Source organism: Orbicella franksi, chromosome 8 (genome assembly GCF_964199315.1).
Source record: "Orbicella franksi chromosome 8, jaOrbFran1.1, whole genome shotgun sequence".
In the NCBI taxonomy this organism is placed as follows: domain Eukaryota; kingdom Metazoa; phylum Cnidaria; class Anthozoa; order Scleractinia; family Merulinidae; genus Orbicella; species Orbicella franksi.
Genome location: NC_138152.1, coordinates 30,837,039 through 30,854,370, shown reverse-complemented (window position 1 = coordinate 30,854,370; position 17,332 = coordinate 30,837,039). Strand labels below are relative to the sequence as shown.

The 17,332-nt window shown below is 40.9% G+C and overlaps 2 protein-coding genes across 2 annotated transcripts; one reads left to right on the top strand and one right to left on the bottom strand.

Annotated features, from left to right (window-relative positions):
* Positions 1 to 102: 102 nt before the first annotated feature.
* LOC145494346 (uncharacterized) lies at positions 103 to 4,986 on the top strand. Its single transcript, XM_081473787.1, has one exon. It carries the CDS (start codon positions 103 to 105, stop codon positions 4,984 to 4,986), a length of 4,884 nt encoding a protein of 1,627 aa, XP_081329913.1.
* A 696-nt stretch (positions 4,987 to 5,682) lies between these two features.
* On the bottom strand, positions 5,683 to 14,196 carry LOC145494445 (exostosin-3-like). Its single transcript, XM_081473919.1, has 6 exons — positions 11,278 to 14,196; positions 10,939 to 11,066; positions 10,677 to 10,821; positions 9,129 to 9,257; positions 8,159 to 8,481; positions 5,683 to 6,817 (listed from the first exon to the last, which is right to left on the bottom strand). Exons 1-5 carry the CDS (start codon positions 13,336 to 13,338, stop codon positions 8,272 to 8,274), a joined length of 2,673 nt encoding a protein of 890 aa, XP_081330045.1. The 5' UTR covers positions 13,339 to 14,196; the 3' UTR covers positions 5,683 to 6,817; positions 8,159 to 8,271.
* Positions 14,197 to 17,332: the final 3,136 nt, after the last annotated feature.

Below are 17,332 nucleotides of genomic sequence, written 5' to 3'. Positions count from 1 at the left end.
TGTGTATTGCATCAGCACTTTGAACGAGAGGAACTTCTGTGAATGTGCAGACCTGTAATTGTTGCGATTATATGAGGTTAGTAAAACTTGTGGTCTTTCAAAATGTCGAAAGATTTAGAAGCTATCAAGAAAAAGAGAAAATTCCTGAGAAAATCTGTCACAGACACGTTGAAGTTAATCGACGAAGCCCTGTCACAACAAGATAATTATGCACGAGTTCAAGTGTTGAAAGATAATGTCGCAAGTAAGTGGAGTGACTTGCAGGAAGTGCAAGCCACGATGTGCACAATGTTAGAGGATGAAGAGATCGAGGCGGAATGTGAGAGCCATAATGAATACGAAGCGCGTGTAATTGAAAGCATGGCCAAAATGACAAGTTATTTGGCAAGTAAACAAGTTCCCGAAGCACAATCGTTAGGAAGCAATCCACCCGTATCCCAGTCGTCCTCTCAAGTACAAGTTAAGCTACCCAAGATTAATCTACCAACCTTTGACGGAAATGTTTTGAGCTGGCAACCCTATTATCAGTCGATAAAAGTTTCAGTGGTTGACAATCCGTCGTTGGCAGATGTCCAAAAATTAGAGTACTTGATGAGATCGCTAAAGGGTTCGGCTGCTGAAGCGGTGAAAGGTTTTGCAGTGGTACAAGCGAATTACAAGCCAGTTTTGGAAATCTTGAAGGAAAGATTCGGGCATGCAAGGTTAATACTTGATGCACATGTAAGATCCTTGATCCATTTGCCACGTTTGAGCTCTGATGATGCAACCTCCATGCGTAAATTCTACGATGAAGTGATAGGTCACGTTCGCTCTGTTGAGTCCTTTGGTGAAAAGTTTAATTCTGAAACTTTGGCTCCAGTTCTTGTGCCTCTAATAGTTGACAAGCTGCCAAAAAAAGTTGTGGAAAAATGGGAATTGGAGCTTAATGAGGAGAAAGCTAAACAGGACTGTGTGGAAGTGAAAATACTGTTTACTTTCTTGGAGCAATTGATAAGAGCTAAAGAGTCTTCACAGCCTCCTTCTCTTGATTCCAAAGCTCCGGCAAAGGAAAATCTTGGAAATCGTGAAAACCGTTTCAAGTTTAACCGGTCACAAAAATTATCCACCTCTGCATTATGTGCGGCAACGCAAGAGGGCAAGTGTGTCATTTGCTACAAAAACCATGGTTTGAAGTCATGTGTCACTTTTCTGTCATTACCTGTGAAAGAAAGATTCAGAAAAGCAACGTCTAAAGGCCTGTGTTTCCGATGCCTTGAACCTGGTCATAGAGCCGAAGTGTGCCAGAGACCTCCATGCAAGCATTGCCAAGGTAGACATCACAGTCTCCTGCATCAGGATTCAGCTCGTCCTCCCTTGGAAGAAGTCAAGGTGGAATCAGCCCCGGAATTACTACCCTCGTCGTCAGGTCCTGCTTTGCTGTCCTCAGTTGTGGCAAATTCTGTTGCAGTGAGCTCAGGTGGAAAAGTGATCCTGCAGACCATACCAGCTATTTTGTGTGGATCAAATGGGTGTTCAAAAGTTGTGAGATGTTTCTTTGATCCTGGTTCTCAAACGTCGTTTGTTCGGCAGAGTGTAATTGATGAGCTTGGTCTTGATGGGAAGAGTGTCAAAATTGCTGTTTCTGGATTTGGTGGAGAGGCCACCAAGAGCACTTTGCGGAAGAGAACTGCGTTTACTGTGGCACCTATTGACAAATCTGGACAGCCTCAATGTATTGAGGCACTTACTACACCAGTAATATGCCGGCCAGCTGAAGCTGTGGATATTCATCCAACAAGATGGTGTCACCTTCGAAACATAGCATTTCCTGAAGAATTCCCTAGAGAGGAACAAGAGATTGATGTGCTTATTGGCTTGGATTTCTATTATTCCTTTGTGACAAGAGACATTGTAAAAGGGGGTTCCCGTGAGCCAGTTGCAGTTCGCACAACTTTGGGTTGGGTCTTCTGTGGGCCAACAGGTGGTCATGGCCAAGAATGCACTGTGTCTATGAATGTTCAAATTAGTGTTGAAGAACAATTGAATGAAACACTTCAAAAGTTCTGGGATTTGGAGTCCATTGGTGTCAGACTTGCTGAAAGTTCAATTTCTACTACTCATGCAGAAGATGTGGTCTTGAAGAAGTTTAAAGAGACACTAACATACAATGATGGTCGCTATGAAGTATCCTTACCATGGAAGGAAGATTGCATTTCATTGAAAGATAATTACCGGCAAGCGGAAAGTAGGTTGTACAATCTAGAAAAGAAGCTGCTCCATGAGCCAGTGAAAGCTGCATCGTACAGAGAAGCGATTAACAAGTATGTTGAGAACGGTGTTGCTGAAGAAGTACCTTGTGATGAAATTACACCAACAGATGGGCGTCCGGTGTTCTATCTCCCTCATCATGCGATCATCAGGGAAGACAAGCAGACAACCAAGACAAGAGTTGTGTTTGATGCATCAGCGAAAGATAGCAATGGTGTCTCTCTGAACAGCTGCTTAGAGCCAGGCCCAGCATTACAGCCAGATATGGTCGGAATTCTTCTGCGTTTTCGAAAGAATTATGTTGGTATCATGGGTGACATAGAGATGTTCTTGCAGATTCGGTTAAAAGAAGAAGACAGAGATTTACACCGGTATCTGTGGAGAGATTTGGACCCCAAGGCCACGCCTAAGATTTACAGAATGACAAGGGTCACATTTGGAGTTGTTTCCAGTCCGTTTCTTGCCATTGGCACTATTCAAGAGCATGTGAAAAGGTGTAAAGAAACATTCCCTGTTGCATCAAATGAAATCTTGAGGAACACTTATGTTGATGACTTTGCTTCAGGGAGAGACAATGTGCAGGAAACGCTGAAATTACAGCGAAGTGCTACTGAGCTTATGCAGAAAGCTGCCTTTAATTTGACAAAATGGTCAAGCAATTCATCTGAGCTTATGGAGGCCATACCAGAGAGGGACAGAGCAGCAGTTAGTCTTGTCAGCCTGGAAAGTGATCTAGCAGAAGCACATCCAATCACAAAAGCATTAGGATTAAAGTGGAATACACTTACTGACAACCTTGTCTTTACAATTGATGTGGACATTGTTAAGTCGAGATCAAAGACAGTGTACACTAAAAGAAAGGTGGCGTCTTTAGCAGCAAAGATATTTGATCCGATTGGTCTAATCGCACCCTTTTCAGTGAGGTCAAAATTAATTCTTCAAAGCTTGTGGACCAAGGGTGTTGGATGGGATGAGGAAATTCCCATGGAAGTCTCATCGAAATGGAATCAGTGGGTTCAAGAGATTTCTGAACTTGGACACCTTCAAATTTCTAGATGTTACACTGATTTGCCATTAGGTCAGAACCCCAAAGTAGAGCTACACGCATTTGGTGATGCGTCAGAAGTTGCTTATGCCTCTGCAGTTTATCTGAGAGTTGTTTGTGAAGATGGAAGGGTATCTACCAGTCTTGTGATGTCCAAGACCCAAGTGGCTCCTGTAAGGAAGATTACCCTACCGCGCTTAGAGTTGATGGCTGCTGTAATTACTGCTAGACTTTGCACCTATGTCAAAGGTGCAATAGATTGTCCCATTAGCCGCATTGTTTGTTGGACAGACAATTCTTCAACGTTACACTGGATTAGAGGAGCAGCCTCACAGTGGAAACCATTTGTTGCTAATCGTGTTATTGAAATTCAGTCGTTGCTGGATCCCAGTGTTTGGAGGTATTGTCCAGGACCGCAGAACCCAGCCGATCTACCTACCCGAGGTCTATCTGCAAGTCAGTTACGAGAGAGTCATTTGTGGTGGAAAGGATCCTCTTGGTTGCAAGAGTCCGAAAAAGATTGGCCCGAGGATTTAAGGTCAAAACCCTCCAGTGAAATTGTTAACCCAGAGAGGAAGAGTAAAGCTAGTGTCAGTTGTGTTGTGCAACCCAAAGAGCCGTTTATTGACTTCACAAGATTCAGCAAGTATAGTCGCTTGCTAAGAACTGTTGCTTGGATCAGAAGATTCGTTAGCAACTCAAGAGTGAAAGAAGAGGAAAGAATTGACAGCCCTTTAACTGGTTTAGAGATACAAAATGCAGAAGAATGGTTGATATCTCATGTACAAGAAGCAGGTTTTCCTGAAGAAATTGCGTCATGTAAACAGCATGGTCCAGTGAAGGACAGCAACCTTGCCAATTTAAACCCGTTTATGTGTCCGACTAGTCATTTTCTTCGTGTTGGAGGAAGAATTCACAAGTCACTGTTGCCAGAAGAGGAGAAACATCCTATTATCCTGCCTTCTAACCATCCTGTTGTTAAGTTGTTAATTGATGATATTCACAGCCGTGAACTACATGCTGGAGTTGAACACACTTTGTCACTTTTGCGACAGAGATTTTGGGTGATCAAGGGACGATCGACCGTCCGTCAGACACTAAGGAACTGTCTAATTTGTCGCCATTACCAAACAAAACCCTTTGGTCAGCAGATGGCACCACTTCCTGAAGACAGAATTAAGCCTGCACCACCGTTCACTAACGTGGGTCTAGACTTTGCTGGTCCTTTGTATTTGAAAGACAGTGGTGAAAAAGTCTATATCTGTTTATTTACATGTGCAGTTACCCGTGCAATACACTTGGAGTTGGTATGTGATATGACAACTGAGCGATTTCTCCTTGCTCTTAGACGGATGATTGCAAGAAGAGGAATGTGCAGCATTATTTGGTCAGATAATGCAAAAACTTTTAAGGCTGCTAACAAGGAGCTACAGCGATGTTGGAGAGTATTGGAATCAGACCAGACCCAAAGTGCTTTGTCTGAAAAGAAGATTCAGTGGAAGTTCATTGTGGAAAAAGCCCCATGGTGGGGTGGCTTTTATGAACGTCTTGTAAAGAGTGTCAAGACGCCACTGAAGAAACTATTTGCCAAAGCAATGTTGGATGCCGAGCAGTTAACTACTATTTTAGCTGAAATTGAAGCACAGCTGAACAGTCGTCCTCTTACTTACCTTGGTGCAGACCCTGATGACTAGTGTGATTACCCCTGCACAGATTTTGATTGGCAGGAATCTTCAAGCGTGTCCGACTAAAGACACTCATGTTTCAGAACAGACCTCAAGAGCCCTCACCAAACGTTTTCAGTATCACCAGAAGCTTGTAAATGGATTTTGGAAGCGTTGGCATGCAGAGTACCTAAAATCCCTGACACCTCTCAAGAAATGGTACAAGATTGGTCGTGAAATCTGCAAAGGTGACTTGGTCCTAGTAAGTGAGGATCGCGTAGCTCGGGGTCAGTGGTCACATGCACGAGTGGAAGACACCCACACAGGCCGTGACGGTCTTGTCCGGTCCGTTACCCTGCGGACCTCATCTGGAAGTCTTACCCGTCGTCCAGTACAGCGGTTACACCTGTTTGAAAGCTCTGATGCTGACTTAGCTGCTGAACTTAATTGAACTTTATGAGACCTTTTGAACATTTTAGTTGAACTCTATTGAACTTGGTTGACAAGTTACATGTAGTGATGCACTCCCTGCATCGGGCGGGAGGATGTTCCGAACTGAAATTTTGTGTTCATTTTGTGTAAGGCGCGTTGCCTATTTACCGAGTGGAGACTAGGTCCGAGTGATGACATGTTGTAAACGAAGAAACGTGAGCTGGACGTTCGGGTCGAAAAGCAGATGAATATTGTTATAAATTTTGTTGCGTTTATGGAATAAATCGTTCATTTTCACCAACCGCTGGTCAAGGAGAACGAAGACTCTGGGAACGAGATTGGGACACATATTGTCCACATACAAAAAGTAAAAGGAAATAAAAAAAAACTAAAAATAGCATAAATTTCAATGTTTAACAAACTCCTGGAAGCATGTTTAAAGAGCACATATTTCACCAATGAATACTTAACTGATATAGTAATAGCTGATAATAGTCTACAGCACTTGTGCTTTAAAGATAAATTAATACTTAACAGTAACTGCCACCCTATATCAGTTGGTACTAAAATTTAACAGTATCAAATGTGCGATCATCAGCAGAGAAAACCTGTCAGGTGTATTAATTTACCCTTAGCAATACCAGTTTAATAACTGGTAGAGCAGGGGGGGGGGGGGGGGCCTGGATGAAAAATACTGGCTTTTGGGGTCAGAGCATATGGCCGACTGAGCAAGGTCTGAGCGTCCTGATCAAGAGCCAAATATTTTCTAGTCCAGCCCAAGCTACCCCAGTCAAAAAGTGTTTTAACATACCAAGAATGTGAGACATTTCTTGAGCTTGACTTGGTAAGAAGCTGTGAAAAATTCCTGGTGACAATTTTGAATTGTGTGATTGCACACGTCGAATGAATTGTTGATATGTGCTGGGCTGAATGGTCTTTTCTGGGCTGGCTAACATTAACTTCTCCAGCCTTACACACATCAGTTTGTGTGATGTTTTTTTCATAGGATTGTGAGTGTGTCTTATGGTGGTATGATAAATACAGTAATTTTACTACCTACGTGCTCTCTTTAAATTGGCCTTAAGTGTTTATGAGGAGTTCCAAAATGAACTCAGTGTCCCCCCATGTTTTGCTATAACTTGAATGATCAGCATGATACGATTGTAAACACATAGAGTTTTGGTTAGGTTAAGACACTTACTAAAAGAGGTTCAAAGTCACCAAAATTGTCAATCCTCAAGTATTCATTTGATACCACCATTATTAGCTGATATTGGGTAATGTGACCAGTATTGCTAATTTAAGGAGCTCAGTCACCTTATTTTAAGCTATTTTGGCCACATACAAAATTACCAGTACCTTTAAATTGAAGGAAACATGAAAATAGGAGTTCTACTAAAATTGAAAAATACCAAAGAAAATAATAAACCTTAAAGTGCACCTAACCCCCAAATTTTTTTTTGCTAAAATGAATCTAGACTTTATTCAAAGCATTTGGGCGAAGAAATTTTTGAATTTGGTTGAATCCTCGATTTTCTATGTCCTTTCAAAGTTGCGCTTGAAGGTTTCACGACCGTGTTTTAGGGAGTCTGGGGCAGCGGTACCTGATGACGTCTACCCAGGAACCAAACACAATGGCGTCTCAGTCAACTCTCTGTATTTGCTCGAGAAAATGGAACACAAAACTAATCGTTCCGATGTATTTTGGGACTAAAACATCCAAGTTTTGTCTCAGAATCATTTCTTTTTTGTCACTGGAGTCAGAGTTAAGTTTCGATTCAGAAGACTCCGAAATAAACTTCGATCGAGCACGTTCGACAACTGTGAACTCACTGCTTAGAGCTTTGAGAGTAATTTACAATATTTCAAGCGACGAAGGGGAAGACTTCTTTGCGGACGAGTTGCTTGTATATTAGGAATGGAAAGCTAGATACGAAGTGGAGGAGCAGGCAAACGAAAAGCAGGAAAGAAAACTCAAGGACTGCTTTGGATGGTAATTTCGTCAACTAAACATAAGATTCCCACGCGTGTTTATAGCCCGTTTACATTTGTCCTTAGCGAGAATGTATTTTATCAAGGTGTGATTGTTCTGTTAAATCCAGCTTGTGTTTTACGTTCAGTTGAATGCTTCATGTTTATAAGAGCGACGTACATGTCACAGTTTTCGAGACTTGATGACCTCCAAAACATTGGCTTCGATCGATTGAAAATCGTATTGTTTGGACCTGTATTTTTGAAGCTGCGGGAAGCAAGGCAGAAGGAAACATTTCATACAATTACCGATTTCACATTGTAACACGTTTTAAGTCGTAACTCCAAATAACCAATGTAAATTGTTCTCAAAGTTTGCAGCGAAATTCGTCGGATAAGCGAAAAGGATGTGTTCCCTAAGCGGTCCGCACATGTTACGCGGTCATATTTTCGACGCTATATCACAGAATCTCTGTCGCACTGCTGATTTCCAAACCTTCGAAAAACTCTGTGAGTCTAACAATTTTGTTATCATGTAATTCTAAAGGATTAATCTTCGACTTTTATCTAAATCGAAAGAGAAATAAGTGTTGGTTAGCGGCGTACAGTTGCGATCTATTTACATATCAGTATAATGCTTCTTGATCATGATCGGATCACACAACTTTGTATGTTACAAATACTGCGGGATTGGAAGATATAGGTTGTAGGTAGTATTTCTACAAATTGCTGGTTAGCTTTAAGCAGAAAATTTATGAGATTCGTTTTAGCGAAAAAAAATGTGGGGGGTTAGGTGCACTTTAAAGGAACAAGGATGGTAATGGATGGAGAAGATTAACATGGTTACAAAGGAAGAAATTTGAAAAACTTAGGCTTAACTTTTAAAGATGCCCAAATAGTGACACAGCTCTTTTAAACATACTTAAAACACTTTGACTTGTCAGCAGGTAGCCTTGTTTTAAACAGGATAGAATCTGCTCTGAACTGTGTCCTTAACAGTGGCATGTACCCATACACCTCCACAAAGAAATTGATGCATTTGCTACGCTCTTCAAAGTGCGTTTTATCTTCCCAGAGGGAAACAGGACAGTTTGGGCATGAGAAGGTCCAACGTGATGTCACCTGAGTGAAATACACAATTTCCATTTAAAATATTGTAAGCTAGAAAAGTGTTCATTGACTGGGTCAGAGGAATTCACAAGAAAAAGCTAACAGTGTGCAAAGAAAGTCCTGTTCAATAGCCAAGGGTTAGTCATAGTGGATTCTGTGGTCAGGAACATGGATTCTGTCAGTCACATGTCGAATTGGCAGATTAGTACTGTTAGTAAGAGATCAGAGTAAGAACTCAGAGTAAATTGTTTTAATGTTAGCTTTTTAATTAATGAAGATTTGTGTTACTGGGACATTTTTTCCAAGCTAGTAAAAATGAATATGAAAGTTTCAGCTTGCCCTTATAAAAGGCAAGCTGAAAGGAAAACTGATTCTCTTTGCACCCTGGTTAGGTATGTCCAGCAAACCTGGGTTGTTTGAAAGGTGGACAACGCTACCCACTGGATAAATCACTATCCAGTGGATAGCATGGTTTGTTTTGTCAACATTTACCCATGAATAGTGATTTATCCAGTGGATAGCATTATCCAGGCTTTGAACAACCAGGGCCAGGCCTCTGTCCACATTATACAGTTTTACACAACCACCCCCACCAGTCACTAATGCAGGCACAAATTCTCTATTTGGATAACTTGATTTGTTCTCTGATAAATACATACCTTAATCGGGGGTTTTCTTGTGATATGGGAAACCAGGAAATTCATTGCAAGGTCTTCGCAGTTCATGTACTCATCTACTTTATCTCTTATGACTTGTGGCATCCAATGTGTGTACAGATATCCATAATACTATTAAAGAGAAAAATAATCTAGTAAACCCAAATTAACAGTCATTCAGATCCATGATTGCCACATACATTGCTTTTCAAAGTTCCCTGACTTTTCCCCAACTTTTCCCTGATAAAAATAATCTTTCCCTGACCAATTAATTTCAAAATGTCAGGTATATATGTAGTAGCAGCTTCTTGGCAGTCCCCTTAAAGCTGTCCTTTCCACACACTCATTAAGACTAAACATTTTCAAAAAAAGGTTCCTTCCTCATTAAGAATTAGCTTGGCCCCAAATGTTCCTCTCAGCCTTCAATGGTATTGAATCAGCCATGTTAAATTGTTTCAATTTTCCTGGACTTTTTCAAAATTATGTCAATTTTCTCTGACTCAAAATAAAATTCCCTGATCTTGAAGAATTTTTTCCCAGGCCATTTCCTGACCTGTGGCAACTGTGAGATATATTTGCTATTATCCTGATTCAAATATTTGGTTTTCAGTCACTCGCACTGTTTTCCAAAAAGTCTGCATTTGAGCCCAGTTGCTCTAAGGGTGGCACTTATCTCCTGTTCAGTAGAATCAAGTCAACAGGAGTATTTCTACTTCCCCCTGGATGGGATGCTGTGCCACCACAGGAAACCCACCAGCATATGTACCCACTGATACCCCTGCATAAGGAGAGGTACTGCGGGAATTAACTGTCCCATCCAAGAACACCACACAATGACCTTAGCCAGAGCTTCATTGCATCTTGGCTGCTTGATCTGAACTCTTCAATTCAAGCAATATCTAGTAAGTCGTTGCACCTCTCAAAGACCCAAGATTAAAATCAAAATTCTCATTATTGTTGAGATAAGTTAACAAAGATGTGAATTTTAAGCTCGGTAATGAAATGTGAAGGTGAATTAATCAACACGACACGAGCGTGGGACAAAGAAAAATTCTGAGTCCCCGACAGGAATCGAACCTATGACCTCCCGAACACCGGGCGGATGAAATGTGTAATGAAATGTGAAGGTGAATTAATCAAAATTCACCATCTTTATTAACTTATCACTACTCACGATGACTTCGATAGTGCTGATCCTAGCAGTATGCAGGACACCTATCATATATGAACTCAGTTAAATGACCTCGCTCTCCATGAGTTCTCGTAGCTCAGTGGATAGAGCACCTGCCCGGTGTTCGGGAGGTCATGGGTTTGACTCCTGTCGGGGACTCAGAATTTTTCTTTGTCCCACTCTCGTGTCATGTTGATTAATTCACCTTCACATTTCATTACTGTTTTTATACATTTTTACAATTTTCCGAAGGAGAATTTGGCTTTTAACTTAACTTTTTTTCCCAAGCTGTTTATGTGATAATATATTCTCCTCACCAGTCTACATGGCAATGTATCACTCCTGTAAGGAGATATTAGCTGCTGATACCTCACTCTCACCTTATGGTAGAAGGCAGCACCAGTAAGGACCATGGAAAGTTCACAGGTATGCTCTGAACTGTAAAGCCATTGTTTATTCTGTGAATCCCAAGCATGAAACCTTGCAGGAAATCCCACGATACGATCTCTTGCTTCTCGCCAAACTCTGAATAAGAGAAAATTTTAACAAATTCTGTTGATTATGGAGAAAGCAAGTTACATTCTCTTCACTCTGTGCAATGTGCACATGAGCAGTTGTTTGAAGCAAATATGTTACACAAACCTGAAACCCAGGAGTATTTCATCATGTCGCATTTCTACATCATCATCAATGGAAAAAATAGCATCAGTCTCAATGACGTCGTATGGAATAAAACGGTTGTTCAAACTGTTCTTAGCTACTTTCACGACCTGTTGAAAACAGAAAACAAGCAATATGAAAAAGTAAACATTGGTAGAAATCTAATGGGATGATTAAATGACATCCATGACTACATGTAGTTAGAGCAATGCCATAAAGGTCCAAACAATCACACTTTTGTGAGAGTCATATCTAGTCTGTCATCACCTTTATAGCAATATCTCATTGCCTGGTTCAGATAACATTATTGACAGAACTTACATGAACTGGCACCCCAATGTCAGGCCATCTAAGAGACAAAGAAGGTGGCTCTGGACTATTCCACACAACGATGACTTTGTTAAGGTACGGTAACCCAACAAGACGCTGAATGGCTTCTATAAGCACTAGTTCTCTCTCGTACGTCAAAATGACAATAGTGAATTGTTCTACTGGGTAATTACCACCCAAAGCCTTGTTAAACTCTGCTCCTGCTCCGCCCATTCCATCCCCGATGAGTTCGAATCCTTTGCTGGAATTCTTGAATGGCGCTGAAGAAGGTAAAACAGGAGTAAACGGTGTGCTTGGAAACATTCTGAAAGAACCTGGAGGAAAATTCCACACATTGTAGGCATCTACAACAGTTGATGTTAAATTTCGAAAGAAAGTTGGAGATTCTAACGCAAGGCTGATTATGGCATCTGGGTCTGGAGAGCTTGTAACAGGGGGCTTGGAATCACTGAAGACTGATGGTGTTGGAGAGGCAGACACATGATGAGCAGGAATTGACAAGCGGGTTCTTAAAGTGGCCAGCACAGTTTTCAAAATAACATCAGTAGTTGAAAGGTATGTCTCCCAAAGGAATCTGCCCTGTCGACGCAAGTCAAGAATATCCTCAGTTGTAATTGTTCTGAGTAACACGTTCAATTCAGGGAGCCGAGCTTGTGATAGAATGATTGCAGCTTTCCTCCAATCAATCACATCATTAAAAGGAAGAATGGCTTTGCTTGATAATATCACTGGGATAGCTCCAGATTGTAATGCCTCAAGCAGCCGGATATGACAACTGTCCCAACTGGAGCTGGCACTGTTTGATCCTACTATTAAGGTAAAAGTTGATTGTCTAAGAACCTTTGTTCTGTTTTCAGGGCTTGCCCATAACAACCATTCACTAGTTCCCTTTAAATATTCCAATTTTGATAGATAAAGTTCAATTAAGAAGTCTCTAGCCTCTCTGGATATATCGTTAAGTTGATCACGTAGAATGGCCATCGTTTCAGTAAGATGATCAGCATGTTCCGCTTGAAAACTCAGCAAATATTTCCTTCTTGCTGGTAGCTGTAAAGCAGCAAGATGCCACACGTCTCCCTTGAGGGGTCCAATCAATGGTGGTAACACAGTGTCAAAGCCATGGCGATAAGTATTGTCTTTAAAAAATGTTGATTGAGCAACCAAGGCAAAGCCTGTATTTATGTTAAGGGATAAAATACTAGTAAAATGTCTTCTGTCTGTTTTTAGGTGTAAAAGCAAGTGATTTTTTCCATTTCCTTTCCAGTAAGGCAGTGAGTGTAAATCTGTTTCAAGTTCGCTCTTACTTTTCGGATGATGAGTAGGTTCTGTTGATCCAATAATCACTATGTACAAACAGGCTTTCTCTGGTTTAGCTGTGTAATATGGAGTGTTTTTCAACAACTGCAAAATATCTATGGCTCTAGAGTCTGAAGTAAAATAACCCAAAGGGTGCTCATAGACAAAGACTGGAAATCCAGAATTGAAAGCACATCTTGAAAAATCAAAGCAATTGTTAAGTTGGCAGTTTGATGAAATTCTTTGGTCTGGGACCGGGCTAATGTCATCCTCTGATTCCACATTAAGTTTTTGCGGCAGTTTTAAATGAGGTAGCTGTGGACAGTCATTAGCTCGTATTTTGGCAAGTTTAATAAGCTCCAGTTCCCTTTGTGCTCGAATCACATCAGCATGGTAATGTTCAGCTTGAGTTCTTGCGCTCTCCGCTTTTCTAGAAAAATTAGAAATCACTTTTAAAAGCCCGTTCTTCCTTCCCTCAAGCTGTCTTAGTTCATTAGATAATGACAATTTGATTCTCTCCTGTTCTTCAATTTCGTATTTCAATTCATCGATTCTATCAAGTAAAGAATCCGCTTTGTCAACGGGTCTGTCTAACTTGGTCCTTGATTGAAAATTAATTCGACTTCTCTCTGAAGGAACTGTTTCTTTTGCTAAATAGTAATGAGTTATTAGCGGTACCACAAGTGCAAATACCAGGAGAAATGCGACCAGTCGCCCGAGCGACGAGTCTTTGAGTTTGTACATCAATATATGCATCACTCCAAGTTAATTCTTCTGCTAACAAGAAATAAAATGTCCTGCCGACAGCCACAAGAAACATGAAGAACCATTGATTACTTGTTTGTCAAACTCGCTGTAATCGATCCAAAATTTCGACAGAAATTTAATCTTCCGGAAACATATTCCCCGAATACATCGCTGAAGGCATCAATGGGTTTAATGATACAATCACAATTTCCAAAGTGAACAGTTTTGCCAGATGTCTCTGCTCTTCATGGAAGAATTCGACAAGGCTTTGCTGCTTTCTTTGTCACCAAGCCGAGTTGCATTTGTCCAAATTTATGTTCAATCACTCATCGGCAGAACCCGTCCAACTCAAAACTCGGTGAGCTAAATCGGCGCCACAAAAATCTGAAAAGATGCGAACGATTTCACGTCACGACGAATCCCTTGCAACATCCAACCACTTGACTCGCAAGTTTCAATCGTCTGCTGTATGATATTAACTTGTTTTGCGCTTTAAAGTACCGGTATCTGTAAAGCGAAAGATTCCACCAGCAGTATTTCAAAATAGCGCGATTACTTGAATGAAGGAAGACGTGATCTGATGGACGCGAAGGACTGGTACAGAATAATTGTAAACACCCGTGAAAACACACCGGGGAGGCAGGCGGGAAACTTGCGACCTAAAAGCTTACTGCCTGAATATCTTGTTTTCTCGAATCGCCAATTGCATATTTTGTTGCAATTGTCTGCATGGAAAATTGATTGTGTTTAGAATAAGAAAGTAGCAGTTGAGTAAGTACCTTCCCCATAGAAATCATCATTTGCAGCCCAAATCAATCGAAAGGCGTTTAACTTCCGGTTTGGCAGAGTTCCGGTGCCTCCCTTGTGCGGCGTTCGCATATTTCTTATCTTACTACTTCCGTTGGACGCAATACAAAGGTGAAATCGCTATACTCTCATTAATTGAGGCAGAAAATGCGAACAAAGCAAAATATAACTGTTTTCCCGTTTCCCTCATTAACTGAAAAGAGTCTGAAAAGTAGACTTTCTTTAGCAAACCACCTAGGGGACTCCCCTGAAAGTATGAATACACAGTTCGTTTGTTCAAGTCCCCTAAAAAGGTTGATCTTTACCACTGTTTTGATGAATTCTTGTCAATCTGCACTTGGTTCATTGTTCGTGCTCTTTATCTCCTGTTCCCTCAGCGGGAGATGTCCCGATACTCTGCGGGATATCGAAACGCCTGCGGGACAAAACATCCTGGCAAAGAACTCTTGCAGTTGGAGATTGTCACTCATTATTTCCAAGATGTGATCGAACGAAACTTGATTCGAAAAATTAAGGTCACCCGCCATCTTTGACGAATTCACAGTGTTCTCTGCTTAACGTTTTCCTGAGACGGTGAGAATAATTGAAAATGATATCGTCGTTACTGACTTTCATGGCAAAATTAAAGAGACTGTTCATTCAAGAGTTAAAGCCTTCCCTAAATGTCGATGTCAATAATGAGAAGTTGCTTCTTTATGAGCTGTTTCTCCTCATGATGTCCAGACAGATTAACGTACTGCTACAGACCGATTTTCTTGCCCTGCAGATGAAAAAAAAAAATTCCTGCAAGCCGAAAAAGTCCCACCCCTCCCCCCTCCATCACTTTTCTAATGGTCCGTCTCTTATACAATAAGCTATGAAACCTCTCTTGTTCTGACAATAGACGACACCTTTGAACAGTGCTAATTTATCACGGAAATAGAACTTTCTTTCGACGAGGCCCCTCACTGTAACTAATAAAATTTCCATTCTGCATACATTTGTGAATATATAAAGTATGGGAACTTGCTACCAGAACTATTTCCTTTTATGACAGAAAAGTGACGCTCGAAAGGAAATAGTCTATTCTCGTAGTTTTCTGGCGTACTGATAGTAGCGGAGCATGGATAAACACAGGTTTACGTTCCTCGAGACTTTTTGGATGGCCGTTCACCCTGTTTCTTTACAGTACTTTTTAAAAGCTAAAATTTACACCTTTCGTGCTCTTTTTACAAGAATTTCAGCTGCATAGCGCTCGGAAAGACAGAGGAAAATTTGCGAGATTTATAAAAGCGAATGTTCAAACGTTGGCCATAAAAGTTTCTATTATATGCTTTTGGCTGTCCACTAAGTACAACATTAATAAATATTCATATCAAGTTCACGAACTGGGTTAGTGATTATTTTTCAAAACCGAACCACATAGATTCTGATGTAATTATAATTCAGCGCTTGAAAGCGTAAGCCGACTGCCCGTGAACCTGTCGTGAAATTTGTAGTCCGGATTTACGAGGTAAGTCCAGCTTGGATTTAAGATAAGTGTCACTAAAAAGAGCTGCTGTAGGCCTTAAACTTCTGCATTCTGTCGAATCAAATTCAAGCGCAAATTCAGTTCAGTTGTCTTCATCCTGACATGTTTAGGTCGTTTGTTGTTAGGTCTGTGGGTGATATTGGAACCAAAACGTTCCAAATCTCCTCAGTAGATAGGTTAGTGCAACAGGCGGTGAAAAAGCTGAAAAACAACAAAAAACAGCTTTGCAGAAACCCTGTAGTGGTTTGCCTTGCCCAGCTTGGGTATTATGTTTGCGTTTCTAACAACCAGTGTCACCAGCAACGTGAAAAATTCTGATCGCCCGGCATATATTTAGCTTGTGTTTGCGCCGGTTCCTCGTGTTCGCATCTCACTGCATTGGTTCCTGTAAGTGGAAGTCTCTATTCGACGAATATCCACGGTTCCGCAGGCAGTTAAGATGTTCATGTACTCATAAAAACTAAGATAATTTCTCATTAGACGAACACTCGTCTTATGGCGGACACAATTGCTCGCTTCTAGTGCTTTCGACACACACTGTGAACGTTTGGCGCGCGTTGTCAATTTGCTATTGAAAATATTCCTTATAAGAAAGCGCACTTGCGTAAGCGGGTCGCTTTCTGGACGTGTCATTTTCCTATAATTGTGTTTGGGTGGGTGAACGTTCTTGCTTCAGTCGAAAATGAACCACTATAAATTTATTCCGCAAATGACATAGGTGTGTCGATATTGTGCGTGGAAGCTTCCGAAATACAATGCAAAACTTAAGTGCTCGCTTGAGGCTTTTAACTCCATACTTGGAACATGTTCAGCCGGTTACTCCATGAAAACGAAGACTTGCTACTTATAGAAAGTAGCAGCAAATGGGAAAGCTGATAGCTGCTATGTATTAGTGAGACTGACCAGCTTTCAGAAGACGCCACGTGATCTAAAATGAACAAATAACATACAAGTCAAGAAACCATCTGAGTTACAGAATCGACCAGACTTAAAAGAAAATAGCTTTTACAAGGTTACCGTTAAGTTCCTCTTTAATGGAGACGCGAGCTTAGCTTAGAAATACAAATCCTTTCCTTCAAAGCTTTAATTGTATTACATTTTTAGTTTCGAGTTCGTTGTAATGGCAGACTGATTACGCTAAAAAAACATTTGAAATGTCGCATTTAAATATTTTGGCCCCAAACCACAGGACTCTCACTCTGTAGTGTTTAAGTTTTGCTAGCACTACCCATAGACCACTTTCCACCGTTATATCCACTCTTGATATCGTGCATTCTCGAAAGAGAGGTCGAAAAATGGAGATCGAGAGATTTTTCACCCACTATAGATGCTACATATAATGTCCGGCATTTCCTACAGTTCGGCTGCAGACGCTAAAGACACCGTATATTCTTTTCTAGCAGCCTGAAATGTCCGCAGGGCGGAATTGACGGTTGTACTTTTACGGTTCATAATATGAGCATCTGAAGCAATCTTTGTTTGTGCACACGGCCCATTAGACGTTAAAACTATTTGTCCGCTGGTTAATACTGAATAGCAGTTAGAAACAATTTGTTCTGTTTTTAAGATCTTGTAGACTCTTGAGGAGAAATACGATAATTATTGAGCTACTATATCGTTAAGAATTTGTTACGTACTGTCAAAAGATTGGTTACGATGACAATCTTCCCACTAGAAAGGGAGTTA

Excerpts from the sequence above, each read along its gene's own strand:
- LOC145494445 (XM_081473919.1), bottom strand. The coding sequence starts at position 13,338 with ATGCATATATTGATGTACAAACTCAAAGACTCGTCGCTCGGGCGACTG. Across the intron at positions 11,067-11,277 it reads ACATTGGGGTGCCAGTTCAT|GTCGTGAAAGTAGCTAAGAA; the intron begins GTAAGTTCTGTC and ends TGTTTTCAACAG. Across the intron at positions 10,822-10,938 it reads GAAATACTCCTGGGTTTCAG|AGTTTGGCGAGAAGCAAGAG; the intron begins GTTTGTGTAACA and ends TCTCTTATTCAG.
- LOC145494346 (XM_081473787.1), top strand. The coding sequence starts at position 103 with ATGTCGAAAGATTTAGAAGCTATCAAGAAAAAGAGAAAATTCCTGAGA.